This window comes from Marmota marmota, unplaced genomic scaffold (genome assembly GCF_001458135.2).
Source record: "Marmota marmota marmota unplaced genomic scaffold, marMar, whole genome shotgun sequence".
NCBI lineage: Eukaryota > Metazoa > Chordata > Mammalia > Rodentia > Sciuridae > Marmota > Marmota marmota.
The window spans coordinates 16,990,701-17,011,483 of record NW_025999941.1 but is presented as its reverse complement, the minus strand read 5'-3'; the positions used below and the strand labels follow the sequence as shown (position 1 = coordinate 17,011,483).

The 20,783-nt window shown below is 46.1% G+C and overlaps 1 protein-coding gene across 3 annotated transcripts in view; it reads left to right on the top strand.

Annotated features, from left to right (window-relative positions):
- Prickle2 (prickle planar cell polarity protein 2) overlaps nucleotides 1-20,783 on the top strand; it is a 330,973-nt gene that overhangs the window by 240,623 nt on the left and 69,567 nt on the right. For 2 of the 3 annotated variants that reach the window (XM_048801221.1, XM_015494502.2), the window contains exon 2: nucleotides 6,535-6,718. In XM_048801221.1, coding sequence (XP_048657178.1) covers nucleotides 6,575-6,718 — 144 coding nt within the window. In that variant the 5' untranslated portion in view covers nucleotides 6,535-6,574. Of the gene's footprint in view, nucleotides 1-6,243; nucleotides 6,415-6,534; nucleotides 6,719-20,783 lie in introns of those variants that run through there. The other variant, XM_048801220.1, reaches the window with a different exon arrangement.

The window sequence follows — 20,783 nt, the reverse complement described above, 5'->3', positions numbered from 1 at the left end:
ACTTCTGAGGGATGCACTCGTGCAGGGGAAAGCCTGGCTGGCAGGGCATGTCTACCCCTGCTTACTTACCTCCTTGGCCCACGCTGGCTTCTCACTGGGGCTCATCCCTTCTTTGTAGTGGTACAGTGGCTTCTTCTCTATGGGTCTCTGCTCCTGACGCTGATGCTGAAGAGAAACCAAGTAGTCTCTCTCTTGCTTAAGCTGTCTTTGCAGTCTTTCTGCTTGTCTCTGTTCTTCCAATTGTTTGCGCTTATACTCCTGCCCAGACCAGGAAAGATGAGTTTAAAAAAAAAAAAAAAAGGCCAAATCAGATATTTCCCCCCACACTCTGGAATAGGCTTCATTCAGGAGAAAAGCTTTGATCAGGATGTTGAAAGACACAGCTGTGGGGTGGGGCTGTGTGATTTTGCCCCAGGGAGAAGCCCACATTGAGGATCCCCAGAAATCCTCCCGGCTTGGCCTCTGACCTTCGGCTCCTTTCCGAGGGTCTGGGCCCTGGGTTCCCGGTTTGTGGTGGGAGCTTATTAAATTAGCCTTTCCAGAGGCTGACATGGAATCACTCATAGGTTGCAAATTCTCTGCAAATAAAAACGCCTTGCCGCAGGAGAGCCTGTTAATTATAAATGAGGAGCAGAGGCAGCAGCTAGCGGGGAAGCTGAATGGGGCCCTGGTGGCCTTCCCATTTGCCATTTCTGTTTTCTTTCCTTTTCTTGTCCTTGCTTTGTCTTTTTCTGACTTTGTTATTGGGGGAGGGCGGGGGGGGGGTGGCAAAAGAATGCTCCGAGGTTGGAATCGGGTGTTTCTTTTAGTCAATTTTTTATTCATGGCTCCAATGGATCCTCTTTCCCTTCATGTTCTACTCAGTACCTAGGGAGGCTTTTGAACCAAGTTACTCAACCACTCGGAACCTTTGGTTTGTTCTGTAGACAGTAAGGATGATATTTCCTTGTTTGGAGAGCTGATGAGCGAGTCTGGTGTTTTAGTCAGCTTTTTTTTTTTCTGCTGTGACTAAAAGACCTGACAATAACAATTTTAGGAGAGGAAAAGCTTATTTGGGGACTCACAGTTTCAGAGGTCTCCGTCCACAGACAGCAGGCTCCATTCCTCGGGGCTCGAGGGGAGGCAGGACATCATGGAGGAAGAGTGTGGTGGAGGGAAGCAGCTCACATGGTGACCCGGAAGCAGAGAGAGACTCCACTCTCCAGAGACAAATAGAGACCCCAAAGCCACGCCCCCAATGCCCCCTCCTCCAGCCACACCCACCTGCCTCCAGCCCCACCCAGTTAATCCCATCAGGGGTTCATTCACTGGTTGGGTTAAGGCTCTCACCACCCAGTCATGTCTCCTCTGGACCTTCCTGCACTGTCTCACACGTGGGCTTTAGGGGACACCTCACATCCAACCATAACATCTGGGGTCATGTGTGTAAGGTATAAATAAGTCAATTGCTGTGCATGGAGCCCAGCATCTGCCCCACTCCAGCCAGATGACCTTACTTGGTCACCATTTCATTTCCCCACAGTACTTACCACCCTTAATGTATTATGTGATGGAATGATTGGTCACATTTGTTGTTAGTGGCGTCTCCCCATCAATTCAGGTGCCGTGAGGCAGAGATCTTTGTTTTTGTTAGAAATCTCAGGTGCCTAGAGTTGATAGTTATTTGTTGAGGGACCAAATGGAGACCTTAGCACTCTCCCCATTTACACATCAAGGCACATTCTGAATCTGGTTTGTTCATGGTTTTGTTCATGTTCCCCCCACCCCTTCTGCATCTTATATTCACTGGGTCATGTCCACCGAGGATTAAATGTCACTCTCTCCCCTGGATTGCCGCCGAATAAATGAGTTTCGTCAATGGAGATTCTGGGATCTGAATTTGGTTTTTACAAAATGTTCTATGTTTTGTTTTTGAATTATGGTCATCGCCACAAAACTTGCTAAATTTGATTGAAGACACTAAAATCCCCCCCCCCAATGACAGACACTAGCTTTAAATTTCCTGGGGAGGGAGGGGGTGAGTTCCTGATGCTTTACAACACCCTTGACCTCTTCAGTAGCTGATTGATTAAAGATTTTTCTGCTAAAATGAGCTCTATTTTTAAAAGCAACATCCAGAGTTTGGATGGAACTTCTTTGAGTTTGGAGATGCAAACCAGATCTGGGGGTTGTGTACCGTCTGTATATTTTTCAGTATGGTGAGACCCACGTGGTGGGAGAATCGGACAGCTTAACTTGACTGGGTTAAACTGATTCTGTTTCTTTAAGTACATTTCTGTGTCAAAATTCAGGCATAACACATGTATTAGAGAAAGGACAAAAAGCGACTGATCATCTCAATAGATGCAAAAAAAAAAAAAAAAAGTACTTAACAAAACCCAACATCCTTTCCTGATAAAAACACTCAGCCTGATAAAAGGCTTCTACAGAAAAACCCTACAGCTGACATAGGATTTGTCAAGGATTGGAAAGTTTCCTTTAAGATCAGGAACAAGACATGGGGGTATGCAGTCTCTCCACTTCTGTTCAATATTGTGTAGGTTCCAGCCAAGGTAATAAGATAAGAAAAAAAAAAAAAAAAAGACACCGGATTAGAAAGAAAGGAGTAGAACTCTCTCTCTTCACATTTGACATGGTCTTGTGTATAAAAAATCCTAAAGAACACACACACTGTTAGAAAGAATTGTAGAGACACCATCTATACAGAAAATCATATCTGGTTCTAAGCACTGACCATCTGCAAATGAAATCAGGGAAAAAATTCCAATTACAAGAACGTCAAAAAAGAATAAAATACTTAGGAATAAACTAAACTGAAGAAGGGTAAAGCTTGTGCCTAAAAAATACCAAACATCATGGAAAGAAATTAAAACAGACATAAATAAATGGAAAGGCATCCTGTCTTTATGGATGGAGAGATGGCATTGTTAAAGTGGCAGTGACCCTTAATTCATCTCCAGAGTCACTGCAGTCTCCATGACAGTCCCAGCTAGAGTTTCTGTAGAAACTGGCAAACTAATTCTGAAATTCACATTTTATGAGTGCAGATGCAAGGGACCCAGAAGAGCTAGAACATTTTTTCCAGTAAAACAAGTTGCAGAACACAGACTTCATGATTTCAAAACTTACTACAAAACTCCAATAATCAAGACAGGGAGGTACTGATGTGGGGTCAGTGGAATAGAATTGAGGATCCAGAAAGAAACCCTTTGTCAAATTGACTTTTGATGAAGGGGCCAAGCTAGTTCACTGGGGAAAGACTATAGTCTTTGCAACAGATGGCACTGTGACACCAGGGTAGCTATGTGGGAATGAAGTTGGGCTTCATACCACAGCACAAATTAGCCCAAAGGTGCTCATCAGCCTCAGTGTAACAGCTAACAGCATGAGACTCCTCAGTGAAAATATAACCCTGGGTTAGAAAGTGGTTTCTTTTTTAATTTATTTTCTAGTTGTAGATGGATTCAATGCCCCCATTTTTTTTTTTTTATTTGGTGCCAGGTATCGAACCCAGTGCCTTCCACATGCAAGGTGAGTGTTCTACCACTGAGCTACAAGCCCAGCCCCAGAAAGTGGTTTCTTAGATATGAAACCAAAGTATGAGCAATAGAAAAACACTGAACTGGATATTTTAGGCAGCTTTTTCACTGCTGTGACTAAAAGACCCACCAGAACAACTGCAGAGGAGGAAGAGTTTATTTAATGGCTCACAGATTCAGAGGTCTCAGTCCATAGACAGGCTCCATCCCTCAGGGCTCGAGGGGAGGCAGGACATCTGGAGGAAGGTGTGGTGGAGGGAAGCAGCTCACATGGTGATCAGGAAGCAGAGAGAGACTCCACTCTCCAGAGACAAATAGAGACCCCAAAGCCACGCCCCCAATGCCCCCTCCTCCAGCCACACCCACCTGCCTCCAGCCACCACCCAGTTAATCCCATCAGAGTTTCATTCACCGGTTGGGTTAAGGCTCTTACAACCCAGTCATGTCTCCTCTGGACCTTCTTGCACCATCTCACCCGTGAGCTTCTGGGGGACACCTCCCATCCAACCATAATACTGGACTTCATCAAAATTCAAATTTTTCATGCTTCAGTGAATATAATCCAGAAAGTAAAAGACCAATCCACAGAATGAGGAAACAAGTTTTGCAAATTGTATATCTGGTAAATCATGTATCTGGAAACCATATTAAAGACCACTTAAAATACAACAATCAGAACCCAACCCAATGGGGAAAAATAGATATATTTTTCCATAAAAAGATATATAAGAAGCACATAAAAAGGTGCTCATCTTGATTAGCCTTTAAGGAAATGCAAATCAAAACTACAATTAGACACCTTCATACCCACTAGGATGGCTACAGTCAAAAAGATAGACAGTAACAAGTTTGTCAAGGATGTAGGGGAAATGGAACCCTCCTTCACTGATGTTGATAAAGGCAGTGTTGCAGATATTTTGTAATACAGTTTGACAGTCCCTCAAAATATTAAACGTAAACTGAGGTATGACCCAGCATCTCATCCCTACATAGCATCTCATGGGGAATGAAAACATGTAGCCACACACAAAAAAACTTGTATCTAATTTTTCAGAGCAGCATTATTCACAAAAGTCAAAAGAGCGCAAATATTCGTCAGCTGGTGAACACGAATTGTGGTATGTCCATACAACAGAATATTATTAAGCCATCAAGAGGAATGAGGGATTGAGTCATGCTACAACTTGGATTCACCTTAGCATCATTTTAGGTGAAAGAAACCAGTTTCCAAGGATGCAATATTGTGTGGTTTCATTTACACGAAGAATCGAAAGAGCAATAGAGACAGAAAATAGATTAGTGTCTATCAGAGAACATGGTCGTGGGGGGTTTGGGAAGTCACTGTTAAAGATCATGGCGTTTTGAGGGGTGGGTAATGATTGTAGGATTTCATGAATATAATAGGAGCTAATGAACTGTGCATGTTAGCAAAGTGTTAATCTTAACAAAGCTGTTGTCAAACAATTCAGTCTTGGTTGGGGTCCAGAATCCTGAGCTCTCTCATTGCCTTTATAAACGAAGATTGCTAAGGGAACCAGGAGGAAGGATCAGAGGACACATGGAATAGAAATGCTGTTGTGGCGCTGACTTTGGTGTTTTGATTGCTTCTTCGTTTCTGCAGCCATGGATAAGGGAACAGATGGTAACCTTAAAACAGAAATGTTCAGTTTGGGGGAGAGATTTTTATCTTTGGCTGCTACCTTTTGAAATAATTCAGATGCACGATCTTCTTGTATATATAAAAAAACTTCCAACATACAGGAAAATCTGGGATTCCAATTAGAATTTCAAACCAGGGACCTTTAATAGAGGTAAAAATGCTTTTCTCATGAGATCTCAGGGCCAGGCTTGTCTAGTGGGGGAAAAATACATTTGCTCTTCTTCTTGAAGAAAATATCATCCATGGATCTTTTTAAAACCATTTCTTCCTATTTTTTTGTGTGTGGCTTTAGGAACCTTTTATTAAACGGGTATATCGCTAGGCTTGGTGTTACACGCCTGTAATCCCAGCAGCTCGGGAGGCTGAGGCAGGAGGATCGAGAGTTTAAAGCCAGCCTCAGCAACTCCGTGAGGCCTTAAGCAAATGAGTGAGACCCTGTCTCTAAATAAAATGTAAAATAGGGCTGGGGATGTGGCTCAGTAGTCAAGGGCCCCTAGGTTCAATCCCTGGTACCAAAAATATATACATAAATAAATAAACATAAAAACAGTATGTTGTCAATGTTTGTTGAATCTACTGGTAGTTTCTGGTCAGTGTATTTATTTCGTATATTTAATTGGTATAACAGTGGAGGAAATTGTGATCATGATCAATATCTAGCGGTTGAGTTAGTAAAGTGAGAATTATATTACTGTTCTTCTTGGGATATTAATTTATTTTCATTTTATTTATTTTTATTATTATTATTTTTTTGGCAGTGCTGGGGATTGAACCCAAGAGCACCCTACCTCTGAGATACATCCCCAGCCCTTTTTATGTACTTATTTTTATTTTTTAATTTTTTAGTTGTAGATGAACATAATACCTTTATTTTATTTATCTTATGTGGTGCTAAGAATGGAACCCAGTGCCTCACACTTGCTAAGCAAGCGCTCTGCCACTGAGCTGCCACCACAAGCCCCCCTTTTTATTTTTTTATTGAAACAGGGTCTTACTAAGTTGTTGAGGCTGGCCTCCAGCTTGTGATCCTCCTGCTTCAGCCTCCTGAGACACTGCAATTACCAGTGTGCACCACTGCGGCCAGCTTGGGTTATTGATTTAGAAGAGAAGTCTGTGGTCCAAGCATCAACATCCTCAACATGGGTGCCTTGTGAACCCTGACCTTTCTTGCTGTTTTCCTATGACACGCGTGTGCCACACCCTCCACACCCTCAGGTGTGCTCAGAAGCCTGTCACCCAGGGCTGTGTGGGATCCAAGGACTGGTGGCTGGCAGGCCCTTGACCAGGTGGTTTCTTAGTCCTCCCTCTTACCCACCCTGTTTTTACCACCCACAGGAAGATCTGCCTGCACTGCAAGTGTCCCCAGGAGGAGCACATGGTGACAGTGATGCCCCTGGAGATGGAGAAGACCATCAGCAAACTCATGTTCGACTTCCAGAGGAACTCCACGTCGGACGACGACTCGGGCTGCGCCCTGGAGGAGTACGCCTGGGTGCCCCCAGGGCTGAAGCCCGAGCAGGTACTGTGCCCGGAGGGAGGGTGGCCCTGGCCACTGTCCTGCCTTCCTTCCTGACCGCGGTTCAGAGCGAGAGTGGACTTCATCCATCAGACCAGGGTTTGGGGCCAGAAGAGTCGGGGTGTCAGAGGGAAACAGGGAGGGAAGTGACGTGGAGCCCCACGGGTCCACTGCAGATTCCTTCTGTATCGTTCCCAGATCATCTAGAGACTCTGGGACACGCCGCTTTGAAACAGTCACTGTCAGTGGGGAAAAGAGAAGGGATACTGGCCATGCATCTTGCTTCCTCCCTTCCTCCCTGGGATTGACTCAGGGGCTCTCAACCACTGAGCCCCACCCCCAGCCCTATTTTGTATTTTATTTAGAGACAGGGTCTCACTGAGTTGCTTAGGGCCTCACTTTTGCTAGGCTGGCTTTGAACTCATGATCCTCCTGCCTCAGCCTCCAGAGCCGCTCGAATTATGGGCATGCACCATCTCTCTGGGGCCTGGCCAGGAATCTTCCTGTTCAGATTCTTTGCACAAGAGGAGGCGGAGGTGTTGATTTGGTTATTCTTCCTGGTGCTATATGCTGTGTTTCAATATTCAGTCTGGCCTGACTTGACAAAGAAAGACATCGACATTTCCTGAAATATTTGGGCACTACCCAGAGGTGGTAAATATTATTGGCTTGATGAGAAGAATTTGGTTTCTCTCTGCCCTGCTGTATTTTTCTCAGTAATATATAGAGTTTGCTTTGCACTTTTTTTTTTTTTTCCGGTTCTTGGAATTTTCTCAGCTAACAGCCCCAGGCTGGCTTAAAAGCAGGTCCGTACCCTGAGTGTCTTCTCCATTTTCTTTGTGAGCTTTGCCAGAAGCTCAAGTATTTGACCGTTACCTTCTTCTGACCCATTAAACCTCATTCTCTGGGGCTCTTTATGTCAGACTCTTTTAAAGTTTAAACAGCTTTGAAATTATGAATCAGGAACTTTAGGTCTGCCTGGTGTGGTGGCGCATGCCTGTAACCCCAGTGATTTGAGTGGGAGAGGCTGAGGCAGGAGGATCACAGATTTGAGGCCAGCCTCAGCAACTCAGAGAAGCCCTCAGCAGCTCAATGAGACCCTGTCTCAAAATAAAAAATAAAAAGGGCTGGGGATAGGGCTCAGTGGTTAAGCGCCCCTGGGCTCAATCCCTGGTACCAAAAATAAAAAGGAATTTCAGATATGGTGATGCTTTCACAGAGTCCTTCATAATCATGAAAGACCCCAGAATTCACTCATCATGTCAACAGAGGGAAACGTCTAGCATCTCTTTCTATCGCTTATTTCTCATTTTCTTCCTCTCTATTGAACTTCACAAACTGGCAGATGAACTTGGGCATACAGGTGGGATTTATCTAGCCAGCAAACTATTATTTAAAAGTAATTAGGTGCTGATTAATTTTAGTTAATTAATTAATGGTACTTGGAAAGTAGAAATATCTGATGATGTGTGTGTTTGTATTTATATCAGATTTTGCGAATCTATGATCTTATTTCTGCAAAGACCTAACTGGTGGGAATTGAGAGCAGGCTTTAATTTATAGACAAAAGTTGATGTCCCTAAATCACCTGAGTCCTCACTAAATGTATTTCATGTTATTTTCCTAGGCCCTACAGGCACTTGGGTTTTATGATTCTTACTACATAGAAGAAAATAATCTTTCTTAGACTAGAAATAGTCACTGAAAACTTGTGCATGAGCATCAAAGATAGTTTTGTGTTGGGATATTGGCAGGAAATAAGCTCTTTCCAGCAGCCTGTGGGTTGTGGCTGTATCTTTCATTTCTTGTTTCAGTAAAGATTTCAGTGGCGCACACCAATTATCCCAGCGGCTTAGGAGGCTGAGGCAGGAGGATCACAAGTTTGAGGCCAGCCTCAACAATTTAGCAAGGCCCAAAGCAACTCAGGGAGACCCTGTCTCAAAATAAAAAGAAATTTAAAAGGGCTGGGGATGTGGCTCAGGGGTTAAGCATCCCTGGCTTCAATCTCTAGTACCAAAAAAAAAAAAATAAAATAAAATAAAAATGAAATATTGAGTTTAAATAATCAGTTTAAGAAAAAAAGCACACGTGTTTGAGTTTGTCAGAAAACTCCAGCAGGGGTTGGCCTTCTGCCCCCAGCACCTGAGCATAGCGTCCCCACACCAAGGCAGAGCCAGGAGCTTATTCTGTTTCTTGTGACACCTGAAGGGCCTGCTTCCTGCTAAATCTGGCCCTGGGCTTTCCAAAGTTAACCTGTTTGCAATTTTCTACTGAAGCCGATTGTTCTCTGGCACCATTAAGCGTCCTGGATGGCACCGAGGCCCGGGAAGGCTTTCCACCAACCATGGCAGTGGCTGATGCTAGGATCTGATTCAACCCCCCAATTCCAGAAGGGAGGGGTGGGAGGGCCCGTGGCATTTTTGAAGGTCACTTGACTCATCCACAGTGAACTTCTCCGGGAAGCATTAACCTGAAATTGCTGTGATTTGTTTTGAAAGAAAAATGATTAACGCTGTTAAACAAATGGTTCCAATTTGCAAATGGAAGGGCGTCCCCATCTCGTGTTATTCTCTCTTCCTCTGAAGTTTTTCTCTGTTCTCTAGCTGACACTAACCTACAGAATGCCAAGGGTTAAGAGGTAAACTTGCCAGGCGTGGTGACACAAGCCCATAATCCCAGTGGCTTGGGAGGCTGAGGCAGGAGGATCTCGAGTTCAAGGGCAGCCTCAGCAACTTAGCGAGTCCCTCAGCAACTCAGTGAGACCCTGTCTCTAAATAAAATACAAAAAGGGCTGGGGATGTGGCTCAGTGGTTAAGTGCTCCTGACCCCAATAAAAAAAAAGGAAAAAAAAAAGGAGAGGAGAAGTGCTCCCCAGGGAGGGAATATCTTTTCAAGTTATTTGAAGGGTCTCTATTTGCCCAATAAAAGGTGAATGGCTATTAAAGGTGTTTAAAAGGATCCTGCTGCTTGGAAGAAATGGGTTTCAAATTTCAAATTATGAGGTCTTTGCAAGTCTGTTATTTGCAAAGCTATTTGTGACTTTGAAAAGCTGTTCAATATACTGTAAGATTAGAAAAATTGGAGCCCTAAATATCTTTTCCTCATAAAAATTCTGATGTTTCACGGGGTATTAGTTGTCTGCGACTGGATTAAACCCGTTTTTCTATCAAGAGAAATCACAGTGACCGTTCACCTGCTCTGAGCCGGAGGGGGATGCTGAAGGCTAGTTAGGGCTGAGGGACCTGCTTCCATTGGAGCTGGGAACCTTTCATCTTCCCCGCTGATCTTGCTGATCTCCGGGTTGCTAAGGTCCCTTCAGGTGATGCTCTTTGTTATTCTATTTCTTCTGAGAAATGCCTTCAATTTAATGTAATGCAAACGAAAAGCCACCTCCCATTTAAGAGAAGTATTTTGAAGACAAGCGTTTAGTTTCACAAGCTCCACTAGCTGCAAAACCCAGCCTTCTTAAAATAGTGTGGAAAATGATAAATATAACAGATGATGCTAGAAAGGAAAGACATTTATCTTGTGATTTCAAATGACTGGACCAAAAACTAATCAGAGATGCTGTTAATGTCCTTTGCTTCTGCTCATCCCAAATAAGAAAAAAAATTTTTTTCTACCAGGGATTGAACCCAGGGGCACTTACCACTGAGCCACATCCCTAGCCTACTTTATATTTCATTCAGAGACAGGGTCTCATTGAGTTGCTTAGGGCCTCACTGAATTGCTGAGGCTGGCCTCAAACTTGAGATCCTCCTGCCTCAGCCTCCCCAGCTGCTGGGATTATAGGCGTGCACCACCACGCCATCTCCAAATAAGGAACATAATGCCATCCAGAGACTAGCAGAACTGAGGTCTATACCCTGTCTCCTACAGATTCTATGGTGAGAAATTTACAGTATGTAATACTTCAGTAAGAATCTGGAGAACTGTTGACAAGCTATGGCAGAAATCCTTCTATGGTCAGCAGGATTTCTGACCTGCAATACCGCTGACCTTTCCAGCTGGAAAGTCATTTGGTGCAGGAACTGTCCTGCAGATCCCAAGATGCTTAGTGGCATCCCTGACCCCGCCCACTAGGTGCTAGGTGCGACACCAAATATATCTCCAAAGGTGGCCTTGCGTTCCTGGGAGAAGGAAGAACCACTGGGTGAAAGGGATCCTGAAAACCCCAGGTATCTCTGCAAAATTCTGCCCGAGTCAAGACAAAAGAGAATGAATACTTGGTACATGTTTATTTAGCACCTACTATTTTCTACCTTCTGCATAACAACTGCACCATGTAACACGTTCAGGTCTTCAGCAGAGTGAAGAGGTGCAGTTCTTGCTGCTGGAGCAGGGGCTGTGCTCTCTGAGGCCAACCCTGCCATCTTCACTACGTCCAAGCAAGAATTGGAGTGGCAGAAGGACCCGTCTGTGGGTGGGACATCCGTTCATTCTCCAAAACATAAGAATTTTTTTTTCTTTTGGTACCGGGGATCGAACTCAGGGGCACTGGACCACTGAGCCCCATCCCCAGCCCTATTTTGTGTTTTATTTAGAGACAGGGTCTCACTGAGTTGCTTAGGGCATTGCTGTTGCTGAAGCTGGATTTGAACTCATGATCCTCCTGCCTCAGCCTTCAAAGCTGCTGGGATGACAGGTGTACAACCACCACACCTGGCTTTTTTTTTTATACCTTTATTTTATTTATTTTTATGTGGTGCTGAGGACCAAACTCAGTGCCTCACACATGCTAGCAAGTACTGAGCCGCAGCCCCAGTCCTTTCTTGTCCTTTTATAAAGGAAAGACTTTCCCAAGAGGAAGTGAGGGGAAAGGGAAAAATAATACAAGGGGGACAAATGAATGTCAGTAGAGGGGGCAGAGAGAGAAGAGGCGAGGGGAGGGGAGGGGAGGGGGGATAGTAGAGGATAGGAAAGGCAGCAGAACACAACAGACACTAGTATGGCAATATGTAAATCAATGGATGTGTAACTGATGTGATTCTGCAATCTGTATTTGGGGTAAAAATGGGAGCTCATAACCCACTTGAATCAAAGTGTGAAATATGATATATCAAGAATTATGTAATGGTTTGAACAGCCAACAATAAAAAATTAAAAAAAAAAAGTGCATTAATGTTAAAAAAATAAATAAATAAATAAATAAAAAATGTTAAAACCTGAAACATGTAAGCCAAGCGCCGTGGTGCACTCCTGTAATCCCAGCAGCTTGGGAGACTGAGGCAGGAGGATCTCGAGTTCAAAGCCAGTCTCAGCAAAAGTGAGGCCCTAAGCAACTCAGTGAGACCCTGTCTCTAAATAAACTACAAAATAGGGCTGGGGATGGGGCTCAGGGGTTCAGTGCCCCTGAGTTCAATCCCTGGTAATGAAAGACAAGAGAGAGAGGGAAATAAAGAAAGAAAAACAAATCAACAAAACAACCACGAGGCATCTAGAGAAGAATAAAATCCCTGGTATTTGCACCAAACAAGGGAAAACGTTTGCCAACCTTTCTGGGTCCACATGCAGACAAGCAGGTCAGTTTTGTTTTGCACAGTTATGCGACGTGTTCTCTACCTGCCCAGCTGGTTCTTCGCTCCTCGCTTGTTGGAGCATTTTCCTGCGCCGTGTGTCTCAGTCGATGGTCCTGAGTGACAGCCAGATGGTTTCCCACGGGTGGTTTCTAACTGCAATGCCACCGCCCGGCACCAGGGGGCACTCGAACACGTCCCTTTGGGAGGGGCCGGTTGTCTGAATGATGGGCGGACTCCAGGAGCCCAGGAGTGGAGACTTGAGATGCCCAATAGTCTCACAAGTGTCAGATGATTCCACAGGAAGGAGAGTTGACCATCCCAGGTGCCGGGAGTGCCACCAAGATGAATGTCTGTTCTAGTCATTTGCATTACTGATAGATCCTCTTTGCACAGGGCCGCAGCAGCTGCCTCTGGGGACCCTGAATGGCTGCCTGCTCCTCTACCTAGAGTCCAGGGGTCATATGGAGCCCTCTCTAAGGCTTTTGATTCATTATGTCAAGCTGCCCTCCAGTAACGTAGTAACTGGCGGGTCCTCTGGGTAGAGTCTTCATTGGGTCCACATAGCCATGGGTTTTCTATTCTGCTCCGTGACAATCTAAGAGACCTTTATATTGCTTCTGATGAGTGAACGTCCTTTTTACTGACATTTTGGATTCTCCAAATACCCATGGAGCATCCTCAATGTGATTATCTCCAATTCTTTGTCTCTGAAGGTTAGTCATTTTTTAAAAAAATTCTTTTTAGTTATACACACACACACACACACACACACACACACACACTAGGACACATTTTGAAATAATCATACAAAAAATGAAACCTGATTTTTAACTTGGCCTTAACTGTGGTTTGTTGATTAATTGGTACTAGGGATTGAACCCTGGGGGGCTTAACCACTGAAACACATCCCCAGCTTTTTTTTAATGTTTATTTTTGAGACAGGGTCTTGCCGAGTTGCATAGGGCCTTGCTAAGTCACTGAGGCTGGACTCAAACTTGCGATCCTCCTGCTTCAGCCTCCCAGGTTGCTGGGATTATAGGTGTGTGCCACTGTGCCTGGCTTAACTGCTTTTATACACAAAAAGTGGTAATTAGGTCATTTGTCCAGACCACTCTGCTTTTTGCTTCATTTAAATTGTTAGGGGAAGAACAAAGAATAGATACCACAAGTCCTTGCCCAGTTTGGGCTAAAGCCTTCTTCCATATGAGGTAAAACAGAACACCCCACACCACCCAGAGATGGGGGTGAATTACTTGGTTTTGAGTCCTGCAAGACTAACTAACATACTTCTCCTGGGAATACATCAGATTCTTTATTGGGCTGCTATTTTAGTGACCATTACTCATCCATCAGTATCATTTAAATCTCTTCAAAGAGCTTCTCTGACCAGCCCCCTGATTCAAAAGCAGGTCTCCAGTTGCATGCTTTTGTGACAGACCCTGCAATTTTCCTTATTAATGCTTATCCACCTCATAATTAGAGACCTATTGGTGTGATTATTTGTTTAATATTTGGCTCAGCCTGTTTTCTTGAAGACCCAGGAGGACAGGAGTCTTGCCTGCTTGGTACTTGAGGAAATCCTACAGCATTGAGCCAAGTGCCTGCTATATGGGAGGCACCCGGCAAGTACTGGCTAAGAGACAGGCGAGTGGCAGGTGTCCCCCGCAGAACCCCAAGTGTTCAGGTTTGCTTCACATTGCAGAGGTGAAAAGTCTGTTAGATTGTTTCCCATGAATGACCATTCTGTATCAATGATTCCCATTCCCTCTACTTCTGAAAATATCTATTTTTGTTTGGGGACCAGGGATTGAACCCAGGGGCGTTTAAGCACTAAGCCCCATCCCCAGCCCTTTTTATATTTTATTTAGAGACAGGGTCTCGCTGAGTTGCTGAGGGCCTCGCTAAGTGGCTGAGAGGCTGGCTTTGAACTCGCGATCCTCCTGCCTCAGCCTCCCGAGCTGCTGGTGAAAATATGTGTTCTAAGCAGGGCTCCCCGAGCACGGCCGTTTCCCTGGATTGTAAACTGGAGGGAGACAGGGGCACGTTGGCAAGGACCGCGCTTCTGGGCGAATCTGCTTCTGCACCGGTGACTCCAAAGACTCAGGATCTAGAGCCCAGTGGGGAGGAGTTGGGGCCTGGCAGAAGCATGCTGTGTTTTCAAAGGAGGGTGCCATTTGTGTCATCATGGAAGTGTGCAGAGCTCCTGGGGAGCCACAGCCTGTCAAGGAAGCAGCAGACCCCCGAGGGCACACAGCCTGGTGTCTGGCATCAAGCAAATCTGACCACTGACCACCCCGTCAATTTCTGAGCCCAGGAAAGGGGTTCAGCTTCCAGAAGCCTCAGTTTCCCCGTGATCCTGAAGATGACAGCAATGATGTAGTAGGCTGTTCAGCTTTCACTGAATACGAGCCATGTGTCCACCGCCCTTTTAACCCTTGTCACATACCATACTTGATCCTCATAGCGGCCTGATCTGCTGATCGTTATTCCTGTCTTCCATTACATAGGTGGGTAAACCAAGGCTCTGCAATTAAATAACTTGCCCAGACCACACAGCTCATCGGTAGCAGAGATATATTTAATCTCTGATAACTAGACCCTGGAACTAGCTCTCACAGACCTGTGGGTCTCAGGAGTGATCTGGCCCCAGGTGAGAAAGTGCTAATAAAGCACGTAGAAGTTGCTTAATAAAAAAGTTGATTCTTCCCCTCCCTTGTTGGGAAGGAATATATCAAGTGATATATTCATATCCTCTTGCCCTGGGATGGTCCAGAGGGGCAGATGGACAGGAAAGAGGAGGCTCGGGTGGAGACGTGGGAGAAGGGTTTACAGGAACCTCAGATTCCTGCCCGACCTTCTCAAAGGCTTTCATTAAAATCATTTCAAATTCTGCCAACACAGGAGTCTTTCTGTCTGTGGATCCCTGATCCGGGTTGTCAGGAAGGTGTGACTTCATTCTAATGAAGTGCTCGGCTTCACTGAGCCTGAGTGACTTGGACAGAGGCCCAGACAGAGCACCTGATCTTGAATTCTCCAGTGCCCCAAGCAGGCTTCAGGGCCATCTGCCGAAGAACGGAACCCTGCCACCCACTTTTCTTGAGGCCTGAGATTTGCTGCAACATCACAGACCCCAGGCCTGGGAAGAACAAGTCCCTGGGGCGTTTTCTGTAGACTGCCTCCGTCATCAAACAACCTTGCCACCAAGAAGAAGGCTCTCCATGCACGTCTCTCCTGGGGGATTAACAGGCCAGCAGGAGACTTCTCGATGCCCGCTCAAACTCAGAGCCTGTTCGTTGCTTGTCTCTAATGGCTGCTCTCTGGGCTTCTTGGCAGCATGCACTGGGTTTTTCTCCCTAAGGAAGAGCGGAATGAATGAGTTGAAGCACATGCTAGAAAATTTATGAAAAAGGAATGGCCATTGGGCTTTTTAATGTTTTTTTTTTTAAATTCACTTACTCAGCAGATATTCCTCAGGTACCTACTGTGTGCCAGGTGCTGTCTGGCACTGGGGATAAAACAGTAAACAACATAATCATGGTTTCTACCACTCTGCAGTCCTAAGGGCAGAGATGCAAATCAGTCAAAACACAAATAAGGGATCAAGACAATTCCAAATGTTTTTAAGTACAATGACATCAATAATGATGATAGCAGCCAGGTGTGGTGGTGCAAGCCTGTAATCCCAGAGGCTTGGGAGGCTGAGGCAGGATGATTGCGAGTTCAAAGCCAGCCTCAGCATCTTAGTGAGGCCCTAAGCAACTCAGTGAGACTCTGTCTCTAAATAAAGTACAAAACAGGGCTGGGGATGGGGCTCAGTGGTCAAGTGCCCCTGAGTTCAATCCCTGGTACCCACCCACCCCACCCCACCCCAAAAAAAAAAGAGTGTTGGAAGAGTGTCAGAGCGTTATTTTGAGAAGAGCAATTGGAACCTTTGAAATGTCCTGCTTTGGCCAGGATGTCCATGGCCCTGAAGGCTGGGAAGTCCCACTGCCATGCTTGGCTCTGGGAGTCCAGTCAACCCTGTGCAGCAAGCGGAGATGGGGTGACCAAGATCCCTGTGCAGAGTGGGCCAGGAAGCACCCGGGAGAGCTTTGCTTTGGGTTTTGCCGTAGCTGGCACTTGGCATGTATTTACCTCCGTCTGCCCCTTGATATCGTCTGCCTGCCTTCTAAAAAGGCGAATCCTTTGGAGGGAGGCGTACGTTCACCACTGTGACACTCAGAGCCTAAAATAACACAAGGCACTTCACCTTAGCTGTGGAACACAGATGTTGTGTGAACAGTCACGTTGAATCCAGGGTTTAAATCCTCCATGAAACGAACGGGCACCACACAGAAGAAAAAATACAAAGGATCAACAAATATATGAAGAAATGTTCAACATCTCCAGCAATTAGAGAAATGAAAATTGAAACTACACTGAGATTCCCTCTCACTCCAGTCAGAATGGCAATTATCAAAAACACAAGTAACAATGAATGTTGGCGAGGATGTGGGGAAAAGGCTCACTCACACATTGCTGGTGGGACTGCAAATTGGCAACCACTCTGGAAAGCAGGGTGGAGATTCCTCAGAAAACTGGGAATGGAACACCATTTGACCCAGTTAGCCATTCCTCAGCATATACCCAAAGGACTAAAAATCGGAACACTACAGTGACACAGCCATATCAATGTTTCTAGCAGCTCAACTCGCAATAGCTAAGCTATGGAACCAACTTAGGTTTCCTTCAACAGATGAATGGATAAAGGAAATGTGGTATATACACAATGGGATATTACTCAGTCTTAAAGAAGAAAGAAATGATGGCATTTGCCAGTAAATAGATGGAACTGGAGACTATCATGCCAAATGAAATAAGCCAATCCCCAAAAGACCAAAGATGAAATGCTCTCTCTGATGTGTGGATGCTAACCCACAGTAAGGGGGAGTAGAGAAGACTAGAAGTTCACTGGATTAGACAAAGGGAATGAAGGGAAGGGAGGGGGATGGGAATGGGAAAGACACGGGAGTGAATGGGACAGAACTTTCCCATGTTCATATATGAATACACAACCAGGGAAACCCCACATCATGTCCAACCACAAGAATGGAAAGTTAGACTCCATGTGTGTGTGATAGGTCAGAATACACTCTCCCGTCATGTTTAACTAAAAAGATCAAAGAAAAAACTATATTAATAAAAAATAATAAACTAAACCTCCCATGAATATATCGAAGCTCAGAGATGATCAGAAACCGAGGTGCCAGCGCCAGCCATCTGTCTGACTCCAGATTCCCCGGGCTCGTCCTCCCCTCTCTGCCTCTTCCATGGTGCTCCACCAGGATCAGCACCTAGGACACCGGCCGGCCTGTGGGAGGAGGATATAGTGTGGGTCACAGCAGGCGCTTTCATGCTGAGGGTCTGGAATCTCTCCTCATCTCAGGTTGACTTGGTGACTCAGGATTCTGTCTTCTGCTCACCCCTGGTTTCCCCACCCCTGGAGGAAGTCACTTGGCCCTACCTTCAAGGCTGGCTTTCCCTGGTGGCAATTCCTGTTGGTGCTGGGCTCCTCACCCTCCCTGCTCCGGCCTTTGCTTCTTCCGGGGACTTTTGTGTAGGATCCTGGCTCAGTGTCACACTCCTGGGTGATCAATAGTGATACCTGTACATCCAGAAAATACGGAGTGGCTGCCAACCACCTGCCAGGCGCTTTCCTAGGAACTGGGGGACACAAGTGTCCCTGATCATAAGGGTGCAAACAGATTCACACCTGAAGCCGGGCACGGTGGTGCAGGCCTGTAATCCCAGAGGCTCTGGAGGCTGAGGCAGGAGGATTTCAAGTTCAAGGCCAGCCTCAGCAACTTAGTGAGGCCCTAAGCAACTCAGTGAGACCCTGTCTCTAAATAAAATACAAAAAAAGGGCTGGGGGTGGGGCTCAGTGGTTAAGAGCCTGCAGGTTCAATCCTTGGCACAAAAAAAAAAAAAAAAAAAATCACAACTGAACAAGCAAAGCACATCTAAAACCCTTGATTTCGAGCACAGGCTTGAGATACTAGTTCTGCAAAGAGCCAGGAGTAAATACTTGAGGCTTCTCCGACAGCAGACAGCTCCGGTGTCTAGCACAAACGCAGTCACAGGCACTGCGTTAAACAGAGAATGGATGTGGCCGTGTAACTGTAAACCCTCATTTCCAAAAGCAGGCTGTGGCCTCAGCTGACCGCAGGCTGAGGTTCGCTGGCCCCTGCGTTGGAGAAAACCTGCTTTAGATTGGATCACAAGACAAGCCCCCTTGGAGCCCTGACATTTGAGCTGAGTCCTTACATGGCGCTGTGGTCAGAGGACCCAGAATGAGTTGGCCTCGCTCAGTGTGTTTTGAAATGTACCTCCCTGCCCTCCACAGCATTAGGATCCCCTGGGAAGTTTCCCGAAAATCCAGATTCCCAGGCCTTGTCCTCACCTGTGATCTGAAACTCTGGGGGTGCGGCCCAGCAGTCTGTTGAACAAAGACTTGGGGAGTTTTTGTCCTCGGCTGAGGTTGGAGAACCACTGTGATGGGAAAAGACCACCCTAAAAAAATATGGGGGCCACGTTTTGGCTCTGTCATTTCTTACCTGTGTAACCTTAGACATCCTGAACTTCAGTTTTCTTATTTGCCAAATGGGGAGGCCGATGTCCATGTCTGAGAGTAACTCTGAAGAATAAGTAGGTTAAAGTCTGAAAAGATCCAAGGAGCATGTTGACACAGAGTTGGTGCTCAGTTAATGGTAGCTGCTGTCATGACCGCCCTCATGATCTGGGGCTTCAAGATGTGCAAGCAACTCACATGCAGGAGGTAATAGTGGATGAGCCCAGGAGATGCCCCACTCCACCCCTAGCTTCCTGCCCCCACAGCTGACATGATAGACAGCATCCTAGAGAGCATCTCTATACAGGCTCTTGGTGAAAGGAAAACTCGAGATCCTTCTAAATCCTTTCCCAGGTCCTACTTTCCTCACTCCCTCCTTGGCTGGTGTCCCAGAAAATGCTCCAATCCCCATGATTGTTCCACCATGAATCTTTTTTTTTTTTTTTTTGTACCGGGGATTGAACCCAGGGTCTCTTAACCTCTGAGCCACATCCCCAGCCTTTTAAAGATATTTTATTTAAAGACAGGGTCTCACTGAGTTGCTTAGGGCCTTGCTAAGTTGCTGAGGCTGGCGATCCTCCTGCCTCAGCCTCCCGAGCTGCTGGGATTATAGGCATGTGTCACTGCACCCAGCTTGCCATGAATTATATATCTGTGACCCGCCACCACTTGGCTGGGGCCACAGAGCCAGGCATCCAGCGTAACCCTATATTTTCAGATGTTGACATCTGTTCTCTTTATATGAGAAGCTATGCCAGGAGGGACAGAGGTTGGCAGATGCTGGGGTAGGGAGTGTAGAGAGATCGGAATGACAAAGTGGCTCCTCTCTCAAAGCCTGCTGGGTGGTTGGGCTCCTCAAGAGGGAATGCACCATGTAATAGCCCCTTTAGAAACCCCGTAAAAACCATCATCAGGCTCACAGCGATTGCAGAGCGTTGGTTGTCTTGGCTTCATGACTCCATTAGTGCACGCTGAGCTCAGAAGGGAATTTCAGGGCTGCAGCGAGATGCGAGATGCGTGTCTTCCCGACCCAACAGGGTTCCGTTTCCCCTAAGCCTGGTCTCCTGGTGAGCTTTCCCGTCACTCACCCCAGGGTTTTCAGTGCAATGCAAAAGATGATCAGGAGAGGGAGGATGAGGAGTCCCCACTGCATCACGCCTCAGGGTCCTCTGGGAGCCAGTCACACGAATCATGCTGTGTTGATCTTGGCCCCAGAAGTGCATGATGTCACACGGTAGGAGTGGGAAACAGCCCGTGTCTGCAGCATGCAGTAAAAGTGCCTGTTCACAAACTCGTTTCCAGCCAGCTGTCAGAGATGGGGCTGGAAACTTGGGTTTCCAGGCTTTAGGGCTTGTGCCACATGACACCAGCAGCCGCGTGGCCAGGTTCCCCCAGCAGGACCTGCCTAAGCTTGAGGCTGGTTGGCAAGCTCAGGAAGGAGGCCTGCAGCTGGGTCCCCGCTCTCCCGACAGATGGCCGCAACCCTTAAAGTCACCGCTGTCTGGGATCCTACAGACCTCGAGGGGGCCTCTGCGTGGACTCCTGTGGGAATTCACAGCTACACACTCCTTTCTGTCTCACAGAGCAGTCTACACTGCGGGCTGGTGGAGTTGAGTTGATGTGATCTTCTCTGCTGAGGACTCATGAGATACTTTGAGTCGTGCCTTGAGATGGTTGGATGATGCATCCACCGTCGAATCCACAGTTAATTCCTTCCTTCCTCCATCTTTCCACCCATCCATCTGTCTGCCCATCATTCATTGGCGTGTTCAGCCATGTGTTTGTTCTTTAGTTATTAACGACCTGCTGTGTGCAGATCAGGAGTCTAGGTAGGATTTCAGTGAGGCCGTTTTCCAGGTTCAGTGCGATTCCAGGGCTCCCACTTGCCCGGCTTTACATTTTGCTTCATGGTGTTAGATTTTTTTTTTTTTTTTTTTGGGGT